The 27,291-nt window shown below is 34.2% G+C and overlaps 1 protein-coding gene across 1 annotated transcript; it reads left to right on the forward strand.

The window, feature by feature from the left end:
- On the forward strand, positions 1-27,020 carry LOC149898971 (uncharacterized). The gene is made up of 2 exons (XM_090114682.1): positions 1-322; positions 25,514-27,020. The coding sequence occupies exons 1-2, from the start codon at positions 147-149 to the stop codon at positions 26,799-26,801; spliced, it is 1,464 nt and encodes a 487-aa protein (XP_089970808.1). The 5' UTR covers positions 1-146; the 3' UTR covers positions 26,802-27,020.
- The last annotated feature ends 271 nt before the right edge of the window (positions 27,021-27,291 follow it).

Raw genomic sequence — 27,291 nt, forward strand, 5'->3', positions numbered from 1 at the left:
GCCCGCGATCAGTTGTCAGCCGACAGCCACGCGAGAAAGACGCTGCCAACGTACAGCGTGTTCTCCAAAACTTAACGCGATTACTGCAGTGACTTGAACGAACTGAGAGTGTTGCGTGCAGTGCTAGTGGTAGTGATGACTTTTGCATGGAACGATCAACTGACTTGTCTTTTGGACGAGCGTTGACTGAGGGGATGGAAACGAAAGACCGGCTCGTCGAGGAGGTGCTGCTCCTTGCTCTGTTTCTGGTCTCGACCGCGGGCAACTCGTTGGCCCTGTTGGTCTTCTGTCGACGACCTGGATTGAGGACGATTTCAAATCGGTAAGTTTCCAGTCACAACTTTTGTCCACGATTTCTGAAAAACTTTTAAAAGTAGGTTCACAGGACGTACATACAATCGAGAATCAAGGCTGACTGGTTTCTAAAATTCAATGCGAAATTTTAAGATCCTCCACGCTTTACCCACGTAGATTAGAACGGACTGTATTACTTAAGTAGGTCTCACTTGTTAGCTATAAGTTAAACTCTACAAATGTAGAGTCGCAACTTGCAACGTTCAATGACATTAAGCTCTACATAACTATAACTTAAAAACAACTTTAAAAGTAACTTTCATCAGGTAGATGTGGCAGTAAATATTACAAAATAAAACAAAACAATGTCCCCACAGAATATGAACGTTGACAAAACTTGATTAATGTAAATCTATTTTGAATTTTGGATTTTTTGTCAAGCCGAACCATAGTAGTTGGGGCTTTGCCAAAGCCCATATTATTATTAGATCATTAGTACCGGTCGTCGTCTACCTGAGGCTCGCTATCGATAACAAAGCCAGTGTTAGTAATTTGAGTAAGCGAGGAACATAAAAGAGTATGTACAAAGGTATCTGCAATGTATTTCATCAGAGCTGAGAAGGTCGCGTATCATCGTTGAAACTTGAAAATAAAAAATTAGTAACAGTAACTGCGATGTGACCAGTTATTTATTTCAAAACCGCAAGTCATCAACGTCTAATACCTCTTGGAATAAAGAAATCAGATAAATCATTATACTCGTATTTATAACGTGCATTGTGTGAGATACCTACCTAATAATAACAAAGCGAAGTTATTGCACTTGAAACTATTCCGCTAAAACACGCAAAATACTTATTAATAATAACGTTTCTTCACTTGAGAAATCTATACAATTTCAATGATATTAATGCGATTTTGATATTCGAGAATATAAAATTCTATCACGTATGTAGCTCCGGAACAATAATTTTATTCCATCGTATAATACATACCAATATCAGAATATTCCATTCGTTCAATCTATAATTAAATCAATCTTTCAAAGAGATAAACCGTGGTTAGCGCGAATAAAGTTTTCGTCGCGCGTTCCCTATGAGTACGCGAATATCAAAGACTAAAAATATTTACCCATAAATTAACCTAATTGCTTGATGAGAATGAGTGCGAAAACATTGACCGACGCTCACACACATACGTATTTCAGTTTTGACGTATTTGCCGGTGAAGATTATGATCTCGAAAATAGCCAAAAAGGTATAAAAATCTTATAATCCGCACATTACGAGCAAACAAAGTCGGTCATTAAAATTGAGACGACTATCAAGCAATTGTTTCGAGTGTTGCTAAACTGTTTACAATTAAGTCAATACCTCGTTATCTACATCGTAATGCCTATTGCAAATCTATTGAGCAAATGAGAAATGATGCAGAACTATAAATGCTTTTAACATTAAGATATACATTTAGGGTTGGCGAATACGGGCCGTCGTTATGAGACATAGTATTCAAATCATAAGTATTTCATTGCTATTTTATCGTAGAATTTTACTGAAAGAATGGCAAATTCTTTATATTCATAAATAAACGACATTTGATTATTTCAATTCTCCGAAAACAACTCTTCAAAACTATCTGTATATGAAAAAAAATATCGTCAGCAAATAAACCTAAATCTGCAGTACTCTAAAAAATCTCCAGAAATTCCGGGATGCGTATAGCAACAAAACTGGCAACCCTGATACCGAAAGGCAGTGGAAAATTACGTAGCGACCACAACCAGAAAATATGCTTGACACGTTTGATAAAGAAACAAACGTCCTCAATACAGCTCCAGTGACATAATAATTATCGTTATATAAATAAATGTTTGTATTTACACGCTTTCTATCCGGTCTTTGAACTTTGATAAAGCTCCACATGGTATTGAGTCATGTTCTGACCCCAAGATAGGAGTAATTGTAGCTCAATTGTTGTGGGTTCGGATTCAGCTCAGCTAGCATCCGCTGTTTAGCCAATAAATATAAAACCGATACAATAATTATTATAAGTAAAAATATGTCCATATAGGTTACCAAACAGCGTTCGATGTTTGAAAAATGCACACGATTAGATGTCAAAGAGACAACTTAAGTAAATTGTGGCCAATTAGCAACACTTCGTCGTTATCCCGTAGAGCTAAATTCCTACACCATTTTACTTTAATAATGTATTTCATACCGATAAATATCCGTCAAACTAGATCGTGAAGTGTTCGTAATGAACGCGTCTTTGAAACTGAAGTAAGGTTGAATATTATCTGTCTACTTCTCTTTGCTAAGTGTGTTAATGCCTTGTTGAATAATTTTGCGGTTACAGCGCAATAATTTAAATGTAATTTTACTTTCGACATATTATCTTAAACGTTTATTTTATTGATATTTAAATGGAGAGAGTGCTACGTAGCGCCAAATAATAAAGCGCAATAAATAATATGAACCTTGAGACTTGCACGTCGGCTTCTCAACCTACGTAGAGTGCAACTACGCGTAATAACAGGGACCCTCACAGGGCACGGCCCCTTTAACAAACATCTCTTCAATCTAGGGATCACAGACAGTCCGCTATGCAGAGCATGCATGGAGACCGAGGAAACGGCAGCCCACGTCATCATGGAATGTAAGGGGGTTGCGGAGTACAGGGCAAGACACCTGGGGTCTCCCGGGTCCCTCCCCGAAGCCTTTGGCAGCCCTCACAAGCTGCTTGGCTTCATGGAGGAGCTCGGGTGGTTTCAATTTTAGCTGGTTTCCCCCACCTCCCTCTCTCACGCAAAATAGGCGCTTGACGTCGAGTTGCGGAGAAATGCCCGTATTATTATTATTATGTGTATCTCATCCATAATACTCGAGTACCATCATAAGGAAGGTACCCGGTCCTTTGGAAGGCTTACGTGGGGAATTATTATTATGAACCTTGAAGCACAGTTAGTTCTTAAGAAATCTATTTATACCATAATAAACAGTCAATCATAATCCAATTTTCGACAAAGTGCGGAATTTCGTTCGTCACTTATTGTAAAGTCACGACTTATCAATTCATTGATACACCTCCAGCTTGACGTCACTAGTGCGTATATTCCGTATTTTTTAAACAAATTGGACATAAATTCACGAAAGCACCTTAGAAGTCTGCTTAGTATCACTAAATGGATGTATTTCCTCCCAGATTCATCTTAGCGTTAATTTTTGGTGGAAGTCGTACATTCTACATGAAATTGATCGACAATTTGAAACAATGACGCGCTTCTTCTAAGAAATTCTCTATACGTTAAATAAGGCGACCGTTTACCCTTTAAATGTTTGTATAAATGCTACTTATTATTTTATTTTAAACTTGCTGTTTTATTTCCCGTAATAAATGTATTTTTTACCCCAGATATTTCACACGTTTGCGTTACAAAATACGTATAAAAGTTGACCTATACAGATAACAACTTCAATGCAATATTTAAATCAAACTTAAACTTAATCAACAAAATGATGTGCGTCTCTCCTCACTCACAAGGGATTCTCGCTTCCTATTGACATTTTCTATCTCATCAAACATTGTAATCAGATCTTGCCTTCATTAATTATAATTACAATAAAATAATTTACAAAAGGCCAAGGCTAAGGTTTTTAATTACGCGCAACATTTAGTTCAGTAACTAACACTAACATGTCCAAGTCACTCGAATACATTTCTAATGAAGCAACAAATCGATTAGGTTCTATCGAATTAATTAATATCGATTTTGAAATAGGTTACTCTAGTACCCGGCCATTAACCAATTCAAATATGATGAAATTAACGGAATGCATAAGATTAATGCAATGAAAGTTGAAACTGTAATGAAATAGCTCGACTGTGCTACTGTAATCCATTCCAAAAACAATCAATAGAGTTTCTATTAAAAATACCTAACCACACAAATTAAAACACACTTGTTTTTAATACTGATTGTATCGTGATAATTATCTAAACGTGACGTCATAGTTCGCGGTATTTTCTTACGATTAATTCTCTTGTAACATGTCATTTGGAATATCTAATCTGTGGCGTGGAAAACAACAGTCCTTAACTTTATTAACAGTTGCAAGTATTTGCACGGAAGTCGGTAATATATGGACTTCATTATTGATTATGGGTTGCATCATTATTTATGAATAAAGACAGTCGACTATAGATAATACACTATGTTCATGAAAATTAGAATTCAAAGGCGACAAATGCTTTGCACAAAGGCTACGAGCCTATTCAATTAGAAGATACTATATAAAATATGTTTATAGCCAATTAATACCTAAATTAGAAGGACAACATTTCAAATACATAATAATAAAAGTAACATTAACTAATAATTGGTGTTTGTAAATAAAATTTACAAAAATGGTCACGATTGACCTGTTTCTGCCATGGAATATACCGGAGTATCATACCGTCATAGTTTCTTGGTAAAGCTTATCCTAGGTAGATAAGTTGAGATTTACGAGACACGTACGATTCTCTGATTATTCATTAAGCCTAGAATATTCCGAGAATATAGTTATCCTACATTAACTCTACGAGTCCTAATTCTAATCCATTATAAATTAAAACGACCAGCTATAGGAATTATCTTAACTACATAATATAAAGCGACCTCATTCAATAAATGGAATGAAATTATTCATTTATTGGTTTTGGTATCTAAACATCCGCGAACACAGAATCGCCTTGTAAAATACAGAATAAATAAACTTATATATCCCTAAAAATTTAACACAAATATTGATACCGATAGTAATACGCAATGTAGTAAATCGAAAACATTCAATGTTTTGGTTGCAACTAAAGGTCGCGTCGAAATTGGGTCAACAGATTAAACAGCAATCATAACACAGAGTATAAATAAAGATAATTTTTAAACTCCTTGACAGAGACATTGTACAGACGATCGACTCAACTTGCCCATTGATTTGAAGTGTGTCAAGAACTGAATTAACTCGGGGCTAGAACACTTGAAACTAGATTTACTATAATTACTTTCGCTGTCGGTTTTAACTTTTAGTTATTTTCGCCTCCAAATATCTACTATGTTGTATTGTTATATTTTCAAAGTTACATAACGCTATTTTGACGTGTTTTGGTGCAAAGCACGCGTGCAAGCAATGGTAATTCAATAAATTTAATTAATCTGAGCTTCTAATGTATTGTATGTTAATTTAAATACATTAAAATAAATGGCGAAAAGGAACCACGAGCGTCAGTACTGACTAATGACGTAGCGTGATTTTAAAGATCATCGTTTGTTAAAGGGACACTTCGCTGTAAACAATAATTTAGCACGATTATAACGTCATCGCTTGGACTTGACGCACCTACTCGTTTTTTTTTTCTTTGTACATACCTTACTGGATACGTATCAATGATTGGGACAATAAACCCGAAACTCACACTTGTACTTTAAACAATCTATTATTAATCATGTTTGTGTATTTGTACCTAAGAGCAATTAGATTTGTACGCTAATCAAAAGCTGATTGTCTGTGGAATTTTCCACAAATAATTGAATCCATGTTAAATGCCAACAATACCGAGAACATTAAGTGCCCGTGCTAATGATGGTATCAACTTACCAATGTGACTTTCTAAGAGCATTTCTGTAGTAACTAGATGATTATTATTCAATTACCCTAATGTATTTACATTTAAAATGCATTTTATTTTGCTTTTTTTTAATGGCAACACAGAATCTCGCGGGAAAGCATTCGTTCCAAATTCAAACTGAGACGCAGATTAAAAAAGAAATTTCGAATTCGTTTTTAAAAGCCAGTGTACCATTTTCACAGACCGTGTTTAGGCGCAAATGTTAAATCAACCGTGAAAATTGGAACACTACAGTCCGCTTGCATTAAGAGCCCCCGCAGACCACAGACTTTTTATCGGCAGATAGTTTGGTCGGGCTCTTAATCAGTACGCAGATATAAGCAAATGCGCACACTATGACGATTAGGTATCGGCCGATAAACAAGTTTGATGGGCTTCCCGATTCAATTCAAACTATACTGTCGGCAAACTATCGGCCGACTGTATAATCAGTATTGGCTCCCTACCACACGCGCAAACACGACGATTTTTTAGTCGGCCGACTAGGCCAATAGTTCAGTTCGCTCCGAGCTTTGACAGCGAATGGTCGGCCGCGCATGTTTTGTAAAATGGCGTCGCTCAATTCTCAGTCGCTTATTTCGGAATTTTCGATCGTAACTTTGATCGAGGAAGTCGAAAAACGCCCTCCACTTTATAAGAAAGACTTAAAAGAGAAGGTACTCTGTATTTGACAAGTTGGTTGAAGCTAGTTATGCTCATTCGATAAAAGGCGAAAATTTTTTCGGGTAATGGAGAAATTTGGAATGCATAGTGTAAAATTTTCCATTTTAATCTATCACTAAAGATAGGATGCACCCAATACTCTCGGGCTCTCTTTTTAATTTTCCTCCTCCGGTGTATGAGAGCAATAATAACAATTCTATACAATGTTTTATTAATTTTCATTGTGCGGTGTGACCACTCTTTTCAACAGTTGGTTAGAAACTAGCAAATAGTCGGCAGACTGTTGGATAGTTTGCGCACTCATAACCGACTGAACTGTTTAGTTGGCTCGGTGTGCGTACTAGCAGGCCAACCCGACTAAACTATCGGCCGATAAAAAGTCTGTGGTCTGCGGGGGCTCTAATTGTTGGTGTTCAGTGACATTAAGATATTCCTTGTTTCCTTTATAGTGTTGGATAAAATAATGGCATTGAAAGTAAAGAACAGTGGCAAGATAAAGAATACAATGTAAAATTATGAAAGCAGCTGATTACACACGTCAATTGTACGTAGTGCGGATGTTACAACCATACATGATCGTTAAATTTATTTTCTAACATGAAGTGTGTATTCATAAATATTGAAGACATTTATTATACCACCAAACAGCTCAAAAGTAAGTAAAAAGATGTACTAGATAACGTTAAAATAATAATAATATTTACATTGTAGAGTAAGGACTGAATATTTGTATTTCAAAATAATTAAACATTTAAGTCATTACCGTATTTTGAAACAAAGTTTCTGGTATTACAATATTAAAAAAAGTTGCAATACCAACTATGTATGAGAGGTACCTTAATAGAAATGTAATTCCGTAGTTGTCAAAGGTAACAAGGTCTTCTAAACAATTAATAGTACCTTGTAATAATTGTAGCGATTTCGTAAACAATGGAGATTGAATAAGAATATAAAATCACGTAACATTATGTTCCTTGTTTGTTACAAAATTTACTGTACTATTGTTCTTTTTCAATGGATAGGTTTTTCGATCCGGGTTAAAGTTATTGTAATTTATGCTGTCTATCTACGACTCAAAATATATTTTGAGGTTTTTCTAAGTATTAAAAAGTTTAATATTCAGTTGGTTTTTTACATGACTGTGATGAAAAAAGAGGAATAAAACATTTTTAATTGCTCTATCAGAGCGTGATATATTATCAGAAATTTAAGTTCTGTAAATATCATAGTAAAATAGCGGAGGAAAACTAAAATATTTAACTCGAACGGATCCGGTTGTATTCAGCTCACAGTTTGACAAATGACTGATATAACTTTCTTTATGAATCGAACGCTATACAACTTTCGAAGCGCCACAAATACAATCGTTAAATAACAACCAATCGTTTTTAAATACAACTCAAAATCAAACATTTATTTATTCAATTAGACTTCTAGAAGCACTTTTGAATCGTCATAACATAGTTGTACTATTTACCACCTTATATTACTATATTTGTTCGGAAAGCAGAATAACGTATGAAAATAAGACATAAAACCAACTTCTAAAGTTACAGGGCATTAATTATTCGCAAACAAAACGAGATTTAGGCGATCGCTGTATAATTTTAAAGTTAAGCCATGTCTTATGCGTGTCATAGATATTCATTATTCACGCGTGGAGCTCATGATGGAACCGTGGGAGATAATAAATTTTAATGCGCTAAAATTCTAATTCTATTTTTATTTAACGCTCTATTTCATTCAGTATTATTTTATTTATTTTGTAGAATAAATCGCAGAAAGTAATATGCCTTACATATGCAATAAGCATGTTCTCATATGTAATCTGTGACAGAAATTGTCTCATCGAGTTCGCGAAGGTTATCTGTTCCCGACAATTTTGGCGGGTATTTTTGGCTAATTTGCACATGAATGTCACCGGAAACTGGTTAGACGATGCTCCATTGAAAACCGTCGTAGTATGTCGAATCATGCGCTCGATTGGTGAGTTCTTTAGCATTGAGGAACAAAAAGGAACAACGAACTGCCAAATATCAATAATCTTCAATCCAAGGTCAAACATTGGCATGGTGAAGAAAACTGAAAAAAATGTATTAACATTGTTCAGATAAGTCTTTAAAAAGGAAATTAAAATAAGTAACTTGTATGAGTACAATGTTAGAACATGATGTAACTTTTCATTTTCAATGATAATACGCCGTCATTTTAAAACTAACCTACTCATGAATGGTAGACAGAAGTTCTACAACCTTTAGACAATAATTTTATAGATAACTTATCAATGGATATTCTCATTATATTTTCCATGGCTAGGGTTGTCAGCTTTCATATTTTAGACTTATTTAGCATAAGTATTTTGCAGACTAGGTACATGTTATACATTAGGTATAACGAATTTTTTTTATTTTACAATAGGGGAGCGCTTGGCCACAATCTCGCCTGATGGTAAGCGATGTGGCCTAAGATGGAGCGCGCTGCCCTAGAATGTACCTGTTCACTTCAATTCCATGCACTTTTCTTTCTGACACTTAATATTTTTGTTTTTCAAATTATTCCTAATTAGTTACAATGCTGGCAGCCTTAGTCAATGCAAAAAATATGTTATTATTCTCGACATAATAAGGATTTGGTTAGCAACAATATTATTTTGAGAGTGAGTCATTATCTAAATAGGAAACTGGTCCAATCAATAATGTCCTGTTCGACCATATTTAATTTATTCAATATCCATTTAAAGACCGCACAACAAAACATTGAAATAATATAAAAATAGAATGAAGTAATGATCTGTAGTTGTTACATTATATAACAATAAGATAAACTTTGATAAGATAAAAACGTTTAATTGATAAAATTTATAAAAACTGCTAGACAGTTTTGGATGAACGATCGTAACAAAAAATTATAATTGTAATATCTAATGTGGATTATAATAATATGGATTACAATAATATATAATACACAGATATTTAAATTGAAACAATTATATGCAGTCCTCATGGACTGCATATAATTGTTTCAATTTAAATATGGACTCATGTCCATATGACAAAAATTAATAGATAATGCTTTAAAATATTCCCGATTTGATGTATTCTTAAGTGGTATTTATAGATGTCTAAACAGCAACGTAGCTTTTTTATTTGGTTCATAAATTATGATTAATATGACATTCATATAAAAAGTTAATTTGTTGATTGACAAATGTTTTGTACAAGTTTTCACGATGTTGCCAATTTTTCAACTATTTCTTTGAAATAATTTTAAAATGTGTTTCAAAATTTTGATTAGTGTAGTGTAACAAATGTGTTCTCATTTAAAATTGAGACCAAACTAATTATTTACACTCTTAACTTGTAAATTTTAATATGCAGTGAACTGTATAATTATATACTATGTGCATTATGGATAGAATTACAATCACCATAGCAACATAATTGTGTTGAATGTAATTTACGCGGTAGAATATGTATTTATAATCGAGCCAATTTAATAGGCAACATTTGACGTCTATCAATTTTATCTTCATAGGGTGGTAACCTGCTTAAAAACATCGATTAAAGTTAATTAATCGATACGGGCTTGAAACATTTGTCAATTGAACTTGAAACACATGTCAATAATTTATGATGATTTTTATTCCCAAGTAATCAATGCATTCGATTCTAGTTGTCAGATTTCGATTTTTAAAGTAACGTCTCTGGTATTTAAAAAGAAAAAAGGTTAATTGACACAAAATTGTAGCGACGTCAGTTTTTTAAATCAGAAATTGTTTACTATGTTTAGAATGGTTTTGGTTTATCAGTAAAATCAAATCCTAAAATTACTTGTATCGGTCATTATTATTATAAATATGTAATCGTAGTTAATTGAAAAAATTTAAGCAAATGTGCAGTTCTAACAAAACGAAATATCATGTTATTATATGTCGTCGTTACTAGGTTACGTTGTTGAAATTTGTTGAACTGTCAAATGTTGCCTATTAAAATGGCTCTACTATAGCATAAATTAATGCACCATTATTATGACTTATATATTGTTCTTCTGTAGTTTAAGCCTTAACGTCTGACATCTGTAAAAACAATCGAATTTTAATGCACACTAAATATTTAAGTCTGCGTTTGACGTAAACAGATAAATATTATTTTATGTGATTCTTATCATATTGAATTTTGACCATAGATAATAATCGGACATTGCTTTTCATAAAGATTGCATTTGTTGCCATAAGCCGAACATGCAATATCATATTACTTTTGCAATAATTGCTCCACTACTTCCTAGCAGTAATAACACTTCATGGCCGCCCATGCTTTAAAACAGCAATTAACTGCAAATTGGAAGTTAACTATTCAAATATAATCTGTCTCACATTGGATTTACTGTGTGAAGGTAGCCCTAAGGCCGCTGCAAGCTAAATTATTTTTATTTTTTATCTACATCTTTTTTTCAGCATACAATTAATTGTGATGACGTCACTAAACGTTTATCGATTCTAAATTCGAAATTCGCGCTATTTCATTGTTAATGTTAATCTTGACGTAAATAATTGAGAGTAATGGTGTTGAACGCTATAAATCTTCATTTCACAGTTTTCAAACCTTGACCGTGAAATGTTCATTCATTATCGTGCTGTTAATTGGCTAAATAAATTGTAGCCATTGATCATTTCGACGAAACGTTGCTCGCGTTTTTTTGCGGAAAAATATTGCGCGGTTTTTCTGAAATTTATTATCTGTCTTATGGTTTTCAGCGATTCCCATCTCTATAATTTATACTTAAATATTCTTTTATGATACATGAATGGAACAAAGGCAGAATAATGTGTGTATTAAAACGTTTTGTTCGTTTTGCCCACTAGACATTGAATTATTATTCATAAAAACAGTTGCAAATCGATTGAGGATCATTATTGGCGGGCCGCCATCGCTTGTTACTAATTGCCTGCCATTGACGTAAGACTAAACTTTTGGCTAAGTAGCTTTTGCCCAATGTCATTTGTTTAATTTGGACAATGTATTTGTATTGATATTAATTATTGCCCGAGAAGCTTCTAGAGCTGTTCATTTTAGGAACTGAGACATTTCTCATAACGCTTAATATGGATGGAGTATTCTAACACGGTAAAACCTTGAATACGTGTTTCTTAGGAGTGTGGTAGTCCATGTGTGCGGTTATGTGCTTTATATGTGTGGAACAACACATGGATTCCCAGTCGAGTCCGTCACGTGTACATAAACTTTAGTTTATACCTCTTTTGTTCCATCCGATTCTAGTATCCACTGTCTACCAGAAAGACAATAGCATTGGTAACAATGCAATGTACTCGTATAAATACTATCTTGTTTTACCACTAAGGTTTTAATAATAATAACATGTACGATACGATACTGATTCTAAATTTCGTAATGGTCACACGGCAAAACGTGATTGTCAAAAATACGATAGCTGTGTGTGAATCACATTCGTTAAATTTTATGAGTCCATAAACTTGTCATATGATAGCTCACGGATATATATTCTGTACTGTTTATTATTATTTAATTGTACAGGTGTGTGATGTTGGGATTTTGGTTCGGGGGCCTCCCAGATGTGTAACACAATACAAATTAATATTCGTTTTAAACAAGGGCTGGATTGTAAATAGGTGTACATATTGAAACCAGCCGGGTTGCATTCAATACATTATTCAACATTCATCATCGAGGAAGGCCGTCGCTTCGTATGCGATGGTTTTGTATTCTAAATAGATTCCTTATATGAAACGGACAAAAGAACTTAAATGTCGTTTTGGATAAGTTCACAAGTCACAACAGTTATTAATAACGGCATTGCACGAACGTATAATTATAATTGGAGCTAGATTAATTTTAAGATTTTGTAAGGGAACTTACATTGGGGCAAAGGTGAAAGGACTCATTACATAGTTTAGATCCTTGAAGCTTTTGAAATACGATTTTGTTTTTACGATCTAGCGATGTTTAAGTTCGTTGACTTGCGTCAAAACTTTTCTAAAAATAGAGGAACTTTTTCATATTTTTAGGCGGCAAATTGGGTTAGGAAATCATGGCTAACAATGGAAACTGTATCGTAGACCTAGAGAATAGTCACATACATACTTATAATAATATAAATATCATATATGTACATACATATTTGTAGAATATATTTAACATCAAACAATTTTTTATTGATAACCGTTACTTGATATTTGATTCGTTATTTTAACAAGTAACAGTTTAATTAAGGCGGCTCATGTTTCTTGTAAATAAATATTGTTAGTCAATACAAAGTTTTCGCATACTTAAATCTCATTGATAGAAACCATTGGATAATAATATATTATTATTGAAATATAAACAGATAAACAAGAAGTCAAACGAATACCATTATATAAAAGTACTAGGTTTCCGCCACAGATAACAGAAACTAAAGGGTTTCCGCCCACGGCTTCGCCCGCGCAGTCAAAGAAAAACCCGCATAGTTCCCGTTCCCGAGGGATTATCGGGATTGCGTCATTTTCCCGAGATAAAAAGTAGCCTATGTCCTTTCTCGGGTATCAAAATATCTCCATACCAAATTTCATGAAAATTGGTTCAGTAGTTTAGGCGTGATTGAGTATTAACAGACAGACAGACAGAGTTACTTTCGCATTTATAATACATATTAGTATGGATTCACATACTATTATAGCTTTAAATTTTATAATAGGATTAAATATTTATTTTTACATAGACTAGCAAAATATTAGGTACCTATGTTATGTTTTATATACCTACGAATTCGAGGTGACTCAATATTTTGCGTTAAAAACAAACAGCTTGGTTACAAATAGTAAGAAGGATGTTAATTTCCTTTAAAATTGCATGAATATAATTACGTTATAATATATAAGTAGTATTTAATGGAGGTACTTAAACAGTAGGTATTATGAGAAAAATATCTACAATGAAATTGTGAAGTAAGAACCTTATTATTGGAAAAACTTTTCTTTTCTTTTTAAACATTTTGGTCTAATTTTCTTTTAAAATAACCTATATGAATGCTTATATAATAATATTTTTGAAATACTTAAGAATCTATTTTTTTTCTTTATTCTTCTAAATTACGCTGCCATAGATTAAAAAGAGAATCGTAATACAGATAACGCATTGTTTTGACATGTAAATGTAAACATGACAGAAACTAACACAAAAAGCTAGACATTAATGCGGAAATTCATCCGGAAACAACGAAGAAATAATCACTCACACAAGTCTTTTGTCATTGCACTTCCTACAAGCCTTTCCCAATATTGCCTTAACCTTTTATTTACGTCAGTTCCTGTCAAAATTTATTGCCGCCATTGTTTTTTATTTGACGGATGGCGTCCTCATAGTTTTGTATGTTTGTCAATCTGTAGGTATTCATAAATTGAAATGAAGAACATGTTAATGTTATGTTTCAGTAGGTACTTGTATATCTAAATAGTTAATGGATATTGAAGGTATACAAAAGTTAGAAATGTTATTTTTGAGTAAATAATATTCTATTTTCGCAGTTTTTACGACACGTTTCTTTATCTCTACATTGTTTCTTATATTTTGTAATTTTAAAAAATAAACGATACTTCATCAATTCTAAATATGCTCATAACACTGTTAACGTAGTTTATATTTAAACTATGATCAAACGATGTTTACAAAAAATCGTAAATTTTGCTCGTCACCTTTCACCTGTGCAAACAAATGTTAAATATTGTATTATAAGCAGCGGAGTATGATCTTAGGATATTTATAATATAAATATCCTAAGATCATACGATAAACTTGAATTTATTAATTACTAGCGGTCCGCCCCGGCTTCGCCCGTGGTACATGTTTACGTTTTCTCTACATAAGAACCATCCTCGTACTTCAAGGAATATAATAAAAAAAGAATTATCGAAATCGTTTCAGCCGTTCTCGAGTTATGCGCTTACCAACACATTTTGCGATTCATTTTTATATATAAGACTAGCGGTCCGCCCCGGCTTCGCCCGTGGTACATATTTACGTTTTCTCTACATAAAAACCATCCTCGTACTTCAAGGAATATAATAAAAAAAGAATTATCGAAATCGGTTCGGCCGTTCTCGAGTTATGCGCTTACCAACACATTTTGCGATTCATTTTTATATATAAAGATTAATAATTCAAGTTTAACTTGAATTTATTAATTATTAATAAATTCAAGTTTATCGTTTTCGCTATAATAAATAATAAATATGCTGCATTTTTCGCTTTTAAATCATCATTTTGGAACATCCCTTGCATGTGCTAACTGCTATCATGTGCATGACTTACATTCTACTGTAAACATTTTTATATGAAATAAATAAATAAATATTCTCAGTCCATACAACGCCGGCTGGTTCGGTCCTAAACGAAACTACGCACTATGGGCATAAAAAATCAATAAACATATTATTTAGGCGCTAGAAATCGCCTTTACCCTTTTTTATACCTCAACCAAATATTTACTAAACACTCGTGTAAGTAATAGTAAATAGATCCTTACAGTGAACTGGCAAATAGGTATAGAGAGTTATATACGTCCTTTCTCGATGTATAGGATTAGAACTGGTTTGATAACTTTTACTATTTGCCTCCAACATGGACCAAACGTTTGGCAAATAGTTTGTTATCGTAATACTGAGCGAAAGTAACATGCATGTTCTAATAATCAAATAAATAGAGAAAATAAACTGGAAAATCAACCATTGTCTAAGACAAGGAAAACAAAAAGAAGTTATCAGGCGACATCGCTATTATCGATAAGGAATTTCTGCTATGGATTAAACCGCATTAATTATGAACGCAAATATTTTCATGCCATCCGTACAGCACGTGAAAAGCTGCATTATATTTTTATTCTGTGTAAAAACACAGATAATATATCATACTTTATAACTCAACAAACAGTTAATACAAAAAACATTCAAAGTTAAGTCAGAACAATATCCGTGGATAACGCACAATATTAAACTAATCATGAAGAATAGGGACGAGGCACAAAATCGGGCGAGATTAACCAAAAAAATGTCCCATATACGCTATTACAACGAGCTCAGAAATTATGTTAAAGGTGCTCTCAACCGAGAAAAAAAAGCCTATTTTGATATTTATATTAATGCTAACACAAGCAACCCTAAGGTCCTTTGGAAGCATTTAAAAAAACATATACGGATAAAGCCGCAAAGAGAACCGCTCTTACCGCCCCATTTGCGTGATCCTGATAGTATTAATATGCATTTTCTGAACACTCCAGGTCCTAGATACTCACCAGCGTCATACATATCGTATTACAAATCACATCGATACAATAATGATACTGTCCTTGGTTTGAAGCCAGTTACTGACCAAGACGTATGGAAGGCTATTCGAGAACTAACATCCCAAGCTGTAGGCAGCGATGATATCTCGCTTGATATGCTAAAATTAACCACACCAACAACTTTAAAAATAATAACACATATAATTAACATATCAATATCCTCGAACACCTTTCCTGCGTTATGGCGGAATGCTCTAGTACAGCCGATACCAAAAAAAGATCATCCTGATTCATATAAAGATCTAAGGCCAATCAGCATTCTCCCGTGCATGTCAAAAATACTGGAAAAAATTGTATACAAACAAGTCGTTGAATACCTTGAGATGAATCGAATCTTACCGGATTTACAATCGGGCTTTCGACGGCAACGTGGAACTGCTACAGCGCTAACGGATGTAGTGGATAACATTATTAGAGCACAGGATAGAGGTATGAGCACAATCCTTGTATACCTCGATTATTCGCGCGCATTCGATACGCTGAACATACCTCTATTGCTGGCTAAACTATCCTATTATGGTTTTACACAAAATGCAGTTTCATGGTTCGGCAGTTATCTTAGCAATCGAACTCAAACTGTTATGATAACTGGGGAAAACGGCGCGGGGTTGTTTTCACAGTGCAGATCTATTGAACGAGGTATTCCCCAAGGCTCAATTCTGGGGCCGCTATTATTTATCTTATACACTGCAGACATTATTGATAATATTCAATGTTGTAAATTTCATTCCTACGCTGATGATATACAACTTTATCTATCTTTCAAGCCCGATGATACACAGAATAGCTTAGTAAAACTAAATGGCGACCTAGATCGAATTTCTACGTGGTCAGCAAATAATACCTTGCAGCTAAACGCTGACAAAACGAAATTCATGATACTAGGTACACCAAAACAGGTAAAAAGTGTCGAGCAGCAAAATCCTGTACTTAACATTCAAGGCACTGTCATCGAGCGTGTACGTGAGGCTCGTAACTTAGGGGTCATATTCGACGAACAACTTAGATTCGAAAAACATATTAATTCAATCTGCAAACTGCTTTTACCGCCTGAAAGTGTTGTATAATATTAGGTCATATTTGAACACAGACCTACGTTTAAAGCTTTGTGAATCACTCATACTATCAAAATTCAACTATGCCGATGTGATGTATGGTCCTAGATTGCTGGTACGCACTAAAAACTCCATACAGCGAATACAAAACGCCTGCGCTCGTTTTTGTTGGGACATACCAGCTCGGACCCATATATCACCCATCCTAAAGTCCAACAAAGTTTTAAATATGGAGAGTCGTAGGCGACTGCACCTAGCCTCCCTACTATTCAACGTGGTCATGACCAAGGCACCCGCCTACCTCTACAGTAAACTCACATGGATGGATGATGGCAATCGCATGTATGATACACGGGCGTCCATGTATAAGCTTTCAACCCCCAGAAACTATACAGCGGCTTTCAGGGGAAGCTTTACGTACAGCGCTACTAGGTGCTGGAATAACTTACCTCCGCCAATAAGAAATTGCAAAACACTGCACAGTTTTAAACATCAGTACAAAAAAGTTATACTTGCTGAATTTCTTAACCAGCCCTAGTAGCGTTGAATGTATAGCCGTATCTATTTTATTTTATTATGTATATATTCACTCTTATACTTATCTATACGTATAAATTACTTCATTACATCTATTCCTTAACCCTTTATATTTAAATATCAAGTATGTACAAGTAAGTTTATATTATGTATTGACAATTTTATTTAAACACTTCAATATATTTATATTCTCCTATTTTTTTAAATTTGAAATAATTATTTTATTAGCTTTTTATTTTACATCACAAAAGACCGTTCTGGTGCTCCAAGCGTAGCAAGTCGAGGGGACTACTGAAAACCGGCGCCTCTCCTCTAACACGGAGAGGCAAATGCTGAGTAGTCCACCTAATCACGAATACCGACTAATATTTGAATATATTTATTGTATTTTAAGGTTTAAAATTTATTAATGTGTATTGTTCTCAAAAGTGTATTTAGTTATAAGTGAAAAATTGTAATTAAGTATTTGTGATTAAATGTATTTTCTTTCTTTCTTTCTCTTTCTTAATTAACACGGGCAACACTTTTTAGCTGTCAAGAGTTTAGATTGTAACGAAACAATGGCCTCTCATTTCCACGGCCCAAATTCACTAAGTATTATTAAATGAGTCATTAGTGCCTTAACCAGAGGATATTAACGGACATCCATCTCCGCGCAAATTTGGACACTTTGGTCATGGCCACTAATTTTTTAGAGGTTATGTTTTCGCCTTGATGGCAAAGGAAGTTATCTATGGCAACAAAAGGAGCATACTGTATGTTTACACGGCCAGCAAGATTACCGATGTCGCTCGTCAATAAAAATTTTCTAAGTACCCTCATTAGGATTAAGAACTAACAATAAGTATTAAAACATATTATGTAGCGGTTTGTGGGCTTATGGTGCACAGAAAAACTTGAATGAGTTTATGATTGCATCAATTTAAATTATATCATCTAAGAATTAATATTATGTTATGTTAAATAAATAAAATAAATTCTAAACTAGCTGTGCTCCGCGGTTTTACCCGCAGTGCTCCGCTCCTGTTGGTCTTAGCGAGATTATATATATAGCTTTCCTCGATGAATGGGCAATGGGAAACACCTAATAATTTTTCAAATCGGACCAGTAGTTTCCGAGATTAGCGCGTTCAAACACACAAACTCTTCAGCTGTATAATATTACTAATATACATACTAATGTACATACAAAATTACAGCTTATTCGTTATCGACAAAGAATTTTTACGATGCATCGTAAATATTTTTCGTGTTACTAAACATTATGGTTTTGTCCATTTTAATGCTTTTAAAATGCAATTCGTGTAATGATATTTGTTATCTGTGTGGTTTGTTTATAAGTGTTTATTTTTATGGAAGATTTTTATAAATCAATATTTATGTAATTTATGTAAATGTAATGTTTAAACAAAACTAAAGTTGAAATCTTATAGCGTATGAAAATAGGAAATATTCAATTCGATTTGCTTATTGTTGATTATAATTAGTTTTGCTACATACATACATATTTATATTTCTTATCAATATATGTAGGTACTAGGTATGTAGTGCGATATTCGATCAAATGTTTACATAAAAATGAATGTTCTGAGTTGTTCCATAAAACAAGGGAAAAGGTGTAATGTATGGACCTTAGAAATTGCTAAAACTTTTATATATTATATTTACCTACTTCTTATATTTACTTATACATAATATGACTAGTCTTAGTAAATATTATAATATACACTACAAGTACAGTACTTGGATTTAAATATTACGGTATTTATTCGTTGCGTGTTTTAAGTGATAATATCTATAACAAAAGAATTAATTAAGAGTAACTTCTAGATAAAAACGGATTTTCCACATCCTGGTCATTAAATATTTAAATTAGTTGATAACATTAGAATTTTAAAGTTATAAATCTAATTTTAATATAGTTTAATATATGTAGTATATGAAAGTGGGTTTGTCTGTTTATCACGTCAGAGACCGATTGACGTAGGTAAGTTTTTGCATAGGAGGTCAGGAAATAACAAACGACATAATTATGATATATTAATACAAAACAAGCGAAGTCAGGTTGAAAGAAATTATGATATGAAAACATAGTTTGTCATTAATTAATAAAGAAAATAATGCGATATCTTACTATTCAATTGTAGGTCGTATTCTCTTCTAAAAATAAATTCTTATAAGTAGAAAAATAGTATGATTTGTCAATCGGTATTCAACAATATAAATAAATAACAAAGAACTCACATGCAAAAACTTAAAACATCAATATTATTAAAATTTAAATATATTTAAATATTGCCTTAAATCGGAACAACGCAATAGGCATAATGAACTTTTGAGACCATTTTCAAAATGTTAACCCAATACAAAGATATTACGTTTTTAGATGTATTCGCGCCAGGGTTTCCCCGGCCTTGTAACACTTAAATAAACTCGATTTAATATAATCTGTTTTTAGCGAATGCGATAAAAAATCTCTTGATTATTTTTAAAAAAGTTGTTTACAAATTTGATCTTACATCTGTGTTATTTATTACTTTGATTTGTAGTTGCATGTAAGTACATTTTATTTGCTAGGCTCGTTGATATATTTCTTCGAGATTTGTCCCCGTTTTCTACTTTTTAAAATGTATGTACAGTAAATATATGCTATTAATCGTATAAGTATGCGATCTCAATGCCAAATTTAAAAGACGTCTCTAAATTTAATATAATATGGTTAGGAAGAAATATCGATAAATTCGTTTCTATTATTCTTGGGTCAATCAACTTTTTTACCGACACTGAAAATAGGTTAACATTTTTTTTTCTGTGTTTTTTTATAATGGAATATTTGAATTATTTCAGGTATTTTCGGTAACACATTAAATGAATATGTGTTTTCCTAAAAAAGCAGCGAAGTTTATCGGATATTTTTCTTAAAATAGACTAAAATATCTACCCAAGTCATTTTTTTTGTCACTTGCGTTACTAAAAAATTGATCAATTTATAAATAAAAAGAAAATCATTTTAATATATTTTTTTAATGTATTTATTTTCTCATGCAAAATCACATCATTTGGCACCTATGCCATGGTAATCATTTTACCTGTTTTACCTCAAATTATAAACAACATGTATGCTGCGTTACCAACGTTACATAAACATGCTTATTTTCTCTATTATATCTTTTCAAGATACCGTAACCTGCTTAAATTTTCTGAGATCAAAGGAAATATTCTACTATTATGATTAAAATAAAATAACAATTCTTAGAAAATCAACAATACATTAATTATCATTACAACTGTTTATAAATTATGGGGACAAAACGTAACTCTAGAGACAAATTTGGTAACTCAGGATAATACTTACTGTGTTTATGTGTTTAACCATTAAAAATAAACCTTTATACCTTGTGAATAAGACTTAAGTATTATAACAAAACAGTATAATCTACCTATCTTTGTCAATTTTTTGAAATATTCTTTGAAATCAAGTAGGAACCTATCATTTTTCAAAAACATCTATCTCATCGTCTTAAACTCATAGTATGTCCTGTGACCTCTCTTGATAAAAGCAGGAGCTGGCAATATTTTATTGACATCATCGTAACTGATGTAGCAGATATCCATCTCATCCAACCTGAATCTTTTTGCGTCTTTGGTAAACTGGAAACTGGTGAACTGGAAGGTGTGGTGGCCATAAGATTTTCTAAAGTTTTTTTGTTTTTGCGGTATTGCCGCTGTCGCAATTTCCAAATAATATTAGCATTACGCTTTTCTTTTGTAGTCAAGTCCTTAACCAGTCTTTTAGTTTTATGATACAGTTCTCTGTGCTTTCTTTTAGCCTCTTCGTATTTTTCTGGATTCTTTTTAAGTTCTATGATGTAATCTGAAAGTAATTACGTGATTTAATACCTCACCATAAACATAAAACACATCACAATTTCATTTACTGTCTCAGGAGTTACCAAATTTGTCTCTAGAGTTACCATTTCAGTAACGCAGCATACAAGTAACTCAGTAGACATTTTTTAAGTAACACCCGATTAAATAAAATTGTCGCATCATATGGTAAATTTATCCTGACCATTTAAAATTAAAACCCAACAACCTTCGAAGTTAATTTGATTATTATTAAAATATTTACCTCTTTATCGAAATAATCCGGTCACTCCGTTGACACCGAATAAACACACGCGCACTCCGTAGATAGATGGTCGGCAACTGGCGGCGTTCGGCTCACGTCAAAGAGATGCCACCGCGCCGACAAAGACTTTAGGCGACACGGGATTCTATTCGCGACAGCTAGCGACATCTAGCGTATCTTTTCTAGTAGTTTTGGCAGGTAACTCAGCATACACATTGAAATGTAATAAATTAGGGACAGAAATTTTACACTTTTTAAAAATGTAATAGAATAAGATTGTTCCACTTTTTACCAACATATAATAAACTTTATATAATCATGCAGAATATTCACGAATAAGTATGAGCTATTCCATAGAATTTCTTTTCAGCATGCAGCAATAACTAACGTTACTTCTCTCTGGGGACAGCTCCGTTTTATATGGGAGGCGAGAAATAGTATACAGAGTTACCATATTTTTTCTGTAAATTTAATGCTTATTATCAAAATTGACTGTGCATTATAATCATTTAAGAATGTATCAACCTAAATGTAAATTATATTTTTAAGAAATATTTTAATTTTCTGTAATTTGAGACCTAAAGCAGCTGGGACATGGTAGTGTCGGTTAAAAAGTTGATTGACCCTCTTATCTGTCATTTATGTAAGTAGGTATCATTCAAAGAGATTTCATTCAATAGTCTATAATCGTATAGAAAACAAACTAAAAAACTTGAAAAAACAGACGTCACAGTTTTATCACAGGTTTTATATTAAAATTGCAATGAATGTGGCATTGGTTGAATATTTTGATGATTATGGCGATCGTAAAAGAAATTTATTGCTAAGAAGCGGAACGACTCGATCAAATGATGATTATTTGACACACTTTATAAATTTCCTCTAGTTCCTCTTAACTGACGCAAATTTTAGTTTCAAGGTGTGCTCAATAATTTTATTTCTGTAAACATGAAAATAATATATATTTTCCTTCAGAAGTTTTTCCAAGAATTTATATTATATAGGTAACGTAGCTGTAGGTATGTTTCTCTTCGACAACAAAACATATTTACGTAAAGACAGAAGAAAAATGTTTTCTCCAGGAATTAAAGTTTTAATGACTGCTATAAACATTTCCCATAAAAGCTTTTAGATGAGCTTTTAAATCGTTGTTATGTAACAATTAACCATCGGTTTAAAATGCAGTCTCTTTAGAAAAGCGTATCAATTGTTTTAATACTGATTAAATGTGAATAAAATGTGTACTAGTTGTTAGAAACAATATCATAGATTCCAATAAAACGTCGCGTTAGAGTATATATTCTATGATATAATTGTAGGTACATAATAACTATTAATTATTACATTCTATTATTAATAAATCATGAATTCCTAACACATTGTGTCTAGTTTCTATACCTTGACATGAAAATATTAAATATCCAACTCTAGCATTAACTTGTCCATTATTAATTTTGTTATAATCACGTAAAACGAAACATAATATAATACTGTATATAAAATCACGTATTTGCTGACCTCGGCATAATTTACCGTCTTGCAATATGAATCGTACCATTTCCTTTATTTCTATGTCTAGTATGTAATATATTATTTCAACAATTACGCAAAACAGAATAATTTTGACTTTTAGAAGTACTTAGTTACTCGTAAATATGAGACTGCTCAAATACAGCAATCATTCCTAAATATTGTATTACAATCTATACTTAATATTATGCTGAGTTTGTTTGTTTGTTTGAACGCGCTAATCTTAGAAACTACTGGTCCGATTTGAAAAATTCTTTCGGTGTTAGATAGCCTATTTTATCGAGGAAGACTAGGCTATATATTATCACGTCAAGACCTAGAGGAGCGAAGCAATGCGGGTTAAACCGCAGGGTACAGCTAGTGTGTTATATAAAATATATGGCAAGTTCAGATAGAGATAAGTGATTTCTATTTTAATGATTATATCAGCTCAGGAAAATATTATCATCTGATGTATGACTGGTGTGATGGCCTTGTTTGATTAACTTTTGGCTATTCTCCTAGTTAATTAGATACTTAAACACTGAATTTTTATAAATCTATTTATGTTGTATAAACGTAGGAAATTCATCAACTCTTATTTATGAGTTATGTTTTGTTTTTCTGTAACGTCCGACAACTAATTTCGAAAAACATTGTAACACATTAATTCCACATAGGTAGTTAGTTTTATTTTTAAAACGATTCTTATCGACGATACATTTGTCTAAACTCGACAAGCTTTTAACGTGATTAATTCACACAATAATTTTATAAAAGGTCATTCTAAAACCATCGACTGCTCAATGGGCATAAACAATATTCATGCCCAGTTAGTGATGCCAGATACATTAATTCTAAAAAATGATTCCGCCTACATCCCTGATATATTCATAATGCATACATTTGTTTTTCAAATTAACCATGGTAGAAGGTCCAGCTGGCCCAATGTCATTGCAGCAAGGGCACTCCTGCATATGTAATAAGGAACTTTCTGGATGTTTATTAACATTATTATGTTGCCATGTGGCTTGTGTCTATGGTAATTCAATTTCTAATGGGAACACCTGAAGTAACAATCGCGGTAAAATAATATAATGTGTTTCAATTATATTTGTTTGTACTTATTTAATTTTATGTATGTATGCATCTGAATATAATATTACGTGTGAACTAGGATTATTATTATTTATTTTTTAACTTTGTTAATTCACTTAATAGTCACCTTGACTGAGAATAATATTACTAATTGCATTGATTAACATTAAAGATTATGAATCTGTATAAAAAATCGTCTTCGAAGTTTCGTATGCTTAGTTATTAATAACAAGAACCCTTTAAATTTAATATATACCATTAATTAAAATAAAAAGCAGGTAATAAAACTTTATGATTCATAATTTCTTATTTCAAGAACATCTTAAACGTTAAAGATATTTTAAATTTGTTGAAATGTTATCTAAAATAAAATAAAACAATAAATTGCTTGTCTAAATAACTTTATTCACATGTTATGTGTCTATCTACATCTCCTAAGGTTATTTAATTCGAGAAACAACCTTTCCTTGGAGCGTGTTATAGAAAGTCAACAAAAATAAACGCTCAGGTTTATCAAATAAATGTTATAATAGACGTTATTATACGTATATCGCATAAATCACGATAAAATTTTAATTATTTATGTGAACAGGTTTATCTTATTTACAAACGTGTCGTAATATTGTCAAATATTTTACACACGCCCTTGAATTTACGCTAAATGTTAATTCTTAAAAACCAAATATGCTAAAACATAAATATGGACGTTGTATAATTAACAACGACTGTATGTTTTATATCTGAAGCTTACAAAATGAGTACGGTCATTACCTAAGGCTCTAATAGCTATCGAAATTAATACACTTTAATGACTAATTCAATCATAACAACGTGTAACAGATATAATCACATAGACGCTTTACGAAATAGTTCTCGGTTCTAGCGTCAAGTAGATACATTTGTTGTTTCGAAACGTATCAACAGGACAATGAAAACGCTTACGTAACTAGATATTAATCTCGGTAAAAACCTCAGGCCCGCAATTGTCGAAGGACAAGTGCATTCTGGTCTGTTCTAACTTCTACGTGCTCACACTCTATTTCGGTATATTGCCAATTGCCATATGATGTAGGGACATGTTTTTAAACACGAATAGTTTTGGTTTGCGTCAAACAAATGAAAACATGCGTGTTCTTTATTCCATTGTTTTCAAACTGTTGTATATGAATCATGTGCTCAATGAGGTTTCTTATTGTTACAGATTTGTCATCAATCTTCTGGCGACGAATCTCGTGACTACCTCCCTGCTCGCGCCCGCGCTGTTCGGCGAGCACTCGGCGAGGGAGGCAGCGGGTTGGGTGGAGGCAGGAGACGCCGCCGCCTCGGCGTGTAGCTTGGCGGCACTGCTAGCCGTTATGCTCATCGCCGTGGACCAGCACCACGCAGTCACCGACCCGCTCCGTTGTCACACGAGGCTCCTCCAGCGCCGCCCTGCCGCCCTCTGTGCGGCCACGTGGCTCATCGCAGCCGGAGCGGCCTCCACTCGTGCAGCCATCGCCGTCTTCAGACACTACTACCCCCTCAAACCGGCCGTTCAGGCAGTCGAGCTAGCGTATTACGTCGTGTACTTAATAGCTGGAGTCGTCGTTCCGGTAGCCGTGGTTTGCATCATGTATGCGAGAATATACCGCGCGGCGAGATCGTCCGGTCTCCGAGCGCGCGCGCACGGAGCCAGCGCTCTGCAGTTGCATGAACCTCAAATCAACTTGCCAGACTTGATCGAAGAAGGTGAAGGATTAACTTTGAAAATTGATGTGCCAGAAAATGGAGAGACCGATCGCAAGTTCGGTCCGTTCCTATTACCGCCGGAGCGGCCTGTCCGCTGCCCTTCTGTCGCGAGTCTCAGAAACGCGCGAAGAGAGGGAAAATCGAATGAAGATTTAAGGAAAGGCTTGCCAGCGGTTAGCTCGGCGCCATCTCTTGCCGCACCTCTATTGTCTGTGCAACCGCGGACGCCCGCTCCTTCTAACAATGGATCGAGAATAACGTCTATCCGGTGTCGAATATCGAACGCTTCTTTGTTTAGATATAGAGAAGAATCTCGTGCAGCCCGAGTTGGACTATTAACGGGTGCATTAGTGATGTTGCATGTGCCGCACGCGGCGGCCGCGGTCGTATCGGCCGCCGCGCCGGGCCTCGCAGCTTGTGTACGGACTCCTGCGTTAGCGTTACTGTTGCTCGCTTCAGCGTTATCGCCATTCCTATTTGCGTTGCGATCGCGCCGTGTGCAGCGTGAAGCGCGGCGGCTTTTGCTTCCCGAGAAGAGCGCGTGGGATAGAGCGTCTGGGGCTGCCTCGGCGGCGGCGGCGGACGGCCAGCGTGCGCGGGCCGCTCTCGAGCTGCTGCGGACGCTGACCCCGAGCAGCGACGGGAGAGACAATGGAGAGAACCGCACGTCGGTTTCGGGAAACGGCTCGGAGGCGGGCGCGTGCCGCAGCTCCTTCAGCTCCGGCGGCAGCACGCAGCTGTCGTCGGCGTCGGACGAGTGACCGCCGCCCCCCGACCCGCGCGCCCCGCGGGTCCGCTTCTCTTTGCGCCCCACCGCTCTACTCATCTGTGATACTAGGTTAAGACGCCCCGCGCTCGGCGCGACCGTTAGACTGATTTAGTATAAGTTAATTTATTAATGTGTCCATGTACCTTTCCGCTGAGCGGAGCATTTCTACCTGATACTGATAAATGTAATAGAGAATATTAAATTCGATTTGAAATGATGCCCTGTTTGATTTCACCAACCCAGTACACTGCGTATAACCGCAAAATTACATATGTATATTCATAAACCAGAAATAGTGAAGGTTGTCAGTAAAACACTGTGTTGCGAAAATTGCTATTTCACGTTTCTTGCACACAGTTTTCCTAATGTTACTGGATTGCGCTCAAGTTTGTATATATCAATATTATATAATCCTGTTAAATACTTGCCACCTGATAGTTTTATGTTTGCATCTTACGCAGCTCTTATCGCTCTACTACATA

The sequence above is a fragment of the Colias eurytheme genome, chromosome 21 (genome assembly GCF_061535395.1).
Source record: "Colias eurytheme isolate Ceu_HAF_F1 chromosome 21, ilColEury1 Martin Lab GWU primary, whole genome shotgun sequence".
Lineage (NCBI taxonomy): Eukaryota > Metazoa > Arthropoda > Insecta > Lepidoptera > Pieridae > Colias > Colias eurytheme.

Coding starts and splice junctions, on each gene's coding strand:
- LOC149898971 (XM_090114682.1), top strand. CDS start 147: ATGGAACGATCAACTGACTTGTCTTTTGGACGAGCGTTGACTGAGGGG. Junction 323..25,513: donor TTGAGGACGATTTCAAATCG/GTAAGTTTCCAG, acceptor TTATTGTTACAG/ATTTGTCATCAATCTTCTGG.